This window comes from Cynoglossus semilaevis, chromosome W, assembly GCF_000523025.1.
Source record: "Cynoglossus semilaevis isolate Cse_v1.0 chromosome W, Cse_v1.0, whole genome shotgun sequence".
Lineage (NCBI taxonomy): Eukaryota > Metazoa > Chordata > Actinopteri > Pleuronectiformes > Cynoglossidae > Cynoglossus > Cynoglossus semilaevis.
Window position 1 is genome coordinate 13,014,873 of NC_024327.1, and position 3,568 is coordinate 13,018,440.

At 45.8% G+C, this 3,568-nt stretch overlaps 1 protein-coding gene across 1 annotated transcript; it reads right to left on the reverse strand.

Annotated features, from left to right (window-relative positions):
* Positions 1–451: 451 nt before the first annotated feature.
* Positions 452–2,885, reverse strand: LOC103397234 (nodal homolog). Its single transcript, XM_008335453.2, has 3 exons — positions 2,290–2,885; positions 1,149–1,951; positions 452–1,041 (listed from the first exon to the last, which is right to left on the reverse strand). Exons 1-3 carry the CDS (start codon positions 2,567–2,569, stop codon positions 889–891), a joined length of 1,236 nt encoding a protein of 411 aa, XP_008333675.1. The 5' UTR covers positions 2,570–2,885; the 3' UTR covers positions 452–888.
* Between the last annotated feature and the right edge of the window lie 683 nt (positions 2,886–3,568).

The following is a 3,568-nucleotide window of genomic DNA, read 5'->3' on the forward strand; positions in this document are numbered from 1 at the left end:
GAAAAAACCACAGGCCTTCCCCCCGCCGCCTGCGCGTAACCACTTCTGCTACGACTGCTGGGTCCTCGCAGTCCGCCGCTGTCTCCATGGGTTCCACTGTCACACTCCTCACCGACAAACTCCTCGTAGCCAACAAGATACGATCAGCCTCCTCAGCTAGGCTCCTGTAGTCGCCGGTGGCCAGATGCGGAGAATTAGCCAATGTTGCGCGCACAGACGGAGGAAACTGACGCAGGAAAATGTGCGGAAAAAGGAAATCACCTTCGTCAGAACCCAGCAAAGACAATATATTGTTCATAAGATCCACAGCCGTGCCATCACCTAAGTGAAACAGTGCTTCTACGTGTTGGAATCACGAAGCCGGGTCGTTCTGCCAAAATTCAGGAAGCTTCACGGCCGCAGCAAAAGTGACCGGCTGTGAATGTTCCGCTGACATGCCTGAAGAGGAGACACGATCCTCTGCAGCTTCGAACACGGTCAATTCGGGGTCACCAATGTAGCAGGGCGGAGAAAGCGCAGGAGACGGGAGTGAGTTTACTCTTTATTCCAAAAGCGCAGAACAACTGAACTTCAACAACTCAGCGTGCCAAAACATAGGTACCGTAAACCACGCCCCCAGCCCACAGTCCTGTAGGGTGAGAGGCATCCCTTGCAGTGCCTGCCACAATGTATAAATAGACATAAAGAGTTCACAATGGAGCTCACTCCATACATAAGATGCTATGTGTACCACCCATTATGGATGAGATATACTTTTATTCAGCTTTTTAGTCACGTCCTGTCATTATTTTTGACTGTACAGTAATAAAGCAGTTCATTTTTCTCCTGGTTTCTCCAACCAGGATAGTTTCACTGGTAACTGCTGTGACACCAGTGGGGGTTGGCTCTTCAATGGCAGCCACACTCTTCCACAATCATGTCTTCATGATGACGCAGGGTTAGATCATCATTCTCATAGTGCAGCATGGAAAGTGGACTCAGGCGAGTCGGCACACAGGACGGACAAGTCACTCTTTCTGGATGGTGATGACGCAAAAGGCTCTGGAAGAATACGAGAACACATAGTCAGATTAACAAGTACGGGATTATTTGTGGTTATTTAAGGTCTTGAAGAAGTTCAGAGAAATCACATTAAAGTACCATCTTACCTGCATGTACGCGTGGTTGGTGGGACTGAAGGAGTCGTCTAGTGGTGTGGGACACTCTCCCTCACAGCGATAGGCATTAAATCGGTTATGATGTACAATCCACTCATCCCAGCCAATGTGATCAGAGTCCACCCACATGTCCACCTTCCGACACAGAGGTCTGTGGACGGGCTCGGCTGTAGGTGGCGCTCCGTTGACCATTATCAGTGGTTCCATTCGGTTTCTTTTATGTCGCCTACTCGGACTGTCATTGCTGGACTTGTCTGTGGTCACATACTTTGACTTCTCCACAGTGTAAATTATGCTATAGGCTGAGTGACCTTCCTGTGCCACATTGGGTTTGGAGAAGATGACCATCATGACCCGGTTCATTGCTTGTATTTTTCTTTGTCTTTGTCGAAGCTCCAAATGCTTGAATACGCTCATATGAGTTTCTTCTCTTTCTTCCCCAGCACCACTTCCGTGCTCTGGCCCATATTCTCCTGAGGCCTCCTGGTTGGACACCCTGTCACTCTGGTACAGCCAGTATTTTAACAGTGCAGTCACATTGAAAACCTTCCAGGAAGACTTTGTGCTGTTCAGAGAGGTATTGAAGCTCCCCAGAAAAAGGGGCTCCTCTTGGCAGGAAGTGCTTCCCAGGCCACAGCTCTGTTTTTGGGAGTGATACAAATCCACGGTGGCATGCTTGGATGCCAAAAAAGCTGAAAGTCCTATTCGCAGTTCTGCCAACTGCATGAATTCTCCAGCAGAGACAGACAAAAAGTCAAATGTGACGGTCCATTTTTCACCAACTTGGTGGCAACCTGAAATCAGGACACATACATGAGAACAGAAGTCAAACAAAGACGTCTCTGCCCAAACCAGATTCCTGGACAAATATCAAAACACTGCAGTGGGAGGGTGAACAGAGCAGGATGTGTATTGAACCCCCCCAGTGTAAGGATGTCTGAGGGCTAAAATACACAACCTGTCACATAAAACAGAGAAACAGAGTGAAATAAGCATTCTGACATTGGCGAGTTGTTAAAAAAAAAAAAAAAAAAGCAGGTACTGATAACAGTGTGCACCAGCCTGGTTGTGATTCACAAAGGAGATACCAACATACACTATGTTACTTATAAAGAAAAAAAATCCCACTCACCTTTAGCCATGAGGCTCAGGACAGAGTTAGCTCTATACGGCGGATTGTTGCTCTGAGCAGTGACGTCATTGACAGATACTGAGGCGAAGGAGTCAGCGTTTCTGAAGGAGCGGTACAGCTGCATCATGTACAGAGAATATCTGCTGCGGTGGCTGAACGTGAGGTTTCTGAGCGGTGAACTTCTCTCAAGCCCTGTGTGTGATCTTTGACCCTGAGTGGACAGAACAAACCCTAAAGTGCTGATGAGTGTGCAGAAAACTGTCAACACTCGGTTTTCCATTTTTGTAAATGAAACTGAGCAGAAAAATCCACAGAAACTGTAAGGACAGATAGTCTGGAGGGTTCCTTTATCCAGCTGGTCTCAGGCTGCTGTGTGCAGACAGAGATCCAGACAAGCCCTTTTATAGTGGACAGCTGCCCTTTGATGACCCCTGACCACTCCAGGCATCTCAACGGCCCCTCTGATCATCAGAGCACGTCACAGGGACAGGGAGAAGTAAACCTTTAGCCAAGGTCATTGTCCTGTTACACATGGAGCCTAATGCTTTTCAAATGTTAAAAAAATGACACTTTAAATCCTGTACAGTCATTGCCACCCGTTAAACATTGTGTTTAATGGAACCGTGGCACAGGTCACACAGTTTCATGTGCCTTCATGTGCCTTCAATATTAAAATAAACAACACAGAATATTTTTATGTAGAGTTTTTTATTGTTTTTTAAAAGCCAAATACAACATCAGTCTGGAATGTCTGTATACAGTACCATGCACCACCTTCTGTGGTCAACAATGAAATCGGTTTCCTAAATGTAACAGTAGTCATGTCACAGTTGCAGTACATAAATATATATTTAAATTAAATCTATACCAAGCATTTAAAACGTGATTCTATATCAGAACTAATTCTAGTTTCAGATGATGAAACGAGTGTAAGAAATAAAACACATTTTAAGGAACAGTATTAACAAGTCAGTGTGATTAAACTTCCTACATCCTACATCGTTCACAGATGTTCTTTTAGCCTAACCCTAACCCTAAAGTGAAGGTCTACTACGTTTGTGCCCAGACTAGTACTGACTATGAGTCATATGGTATTGGGCCACAAAGATTTTATTGATAATTATTGAAAATGATGATTCCCCTCAAATTTTAGTTTCACTTGTACACTGATTCAACCCCCCCCCTTGATGAAGAAAAAGACATCAAAGAGGTTCACGTCGCCCGGATTGGCGTCACCGGGGCCCCACTCTGGAGCCAGGCCCGGGGTTGGGGCTCGCAG

What these genes read in the sequence shown, in the direction of transcription:
- LOC103397234 (XM_008335453.2), bottom strand. Translation starts at nt 2,569, where the DNA reads ATGGAAAACCGAGTGTTGACAGTTTTCTGCACACTCATCAGCACTTTA. An exon ending in CCTGAGCCTCATGGCTAAAG is followed by an intron (nt 1,952 to 2,289) that starts GTGAGTGGGATT and finishes TCCTGATTTCAG; the next exon opens with GTTGCCACCAAGTTGGTGAA. An exon ending in CCAACCACGCGTACATGCAG is followed by an intron (nt 1,042 to 1,148) that starts GTAAGATGGTAC and finishes GTATTCTTCCAG; the next exon opens with AGCCTTTTGCGTCATCACCA.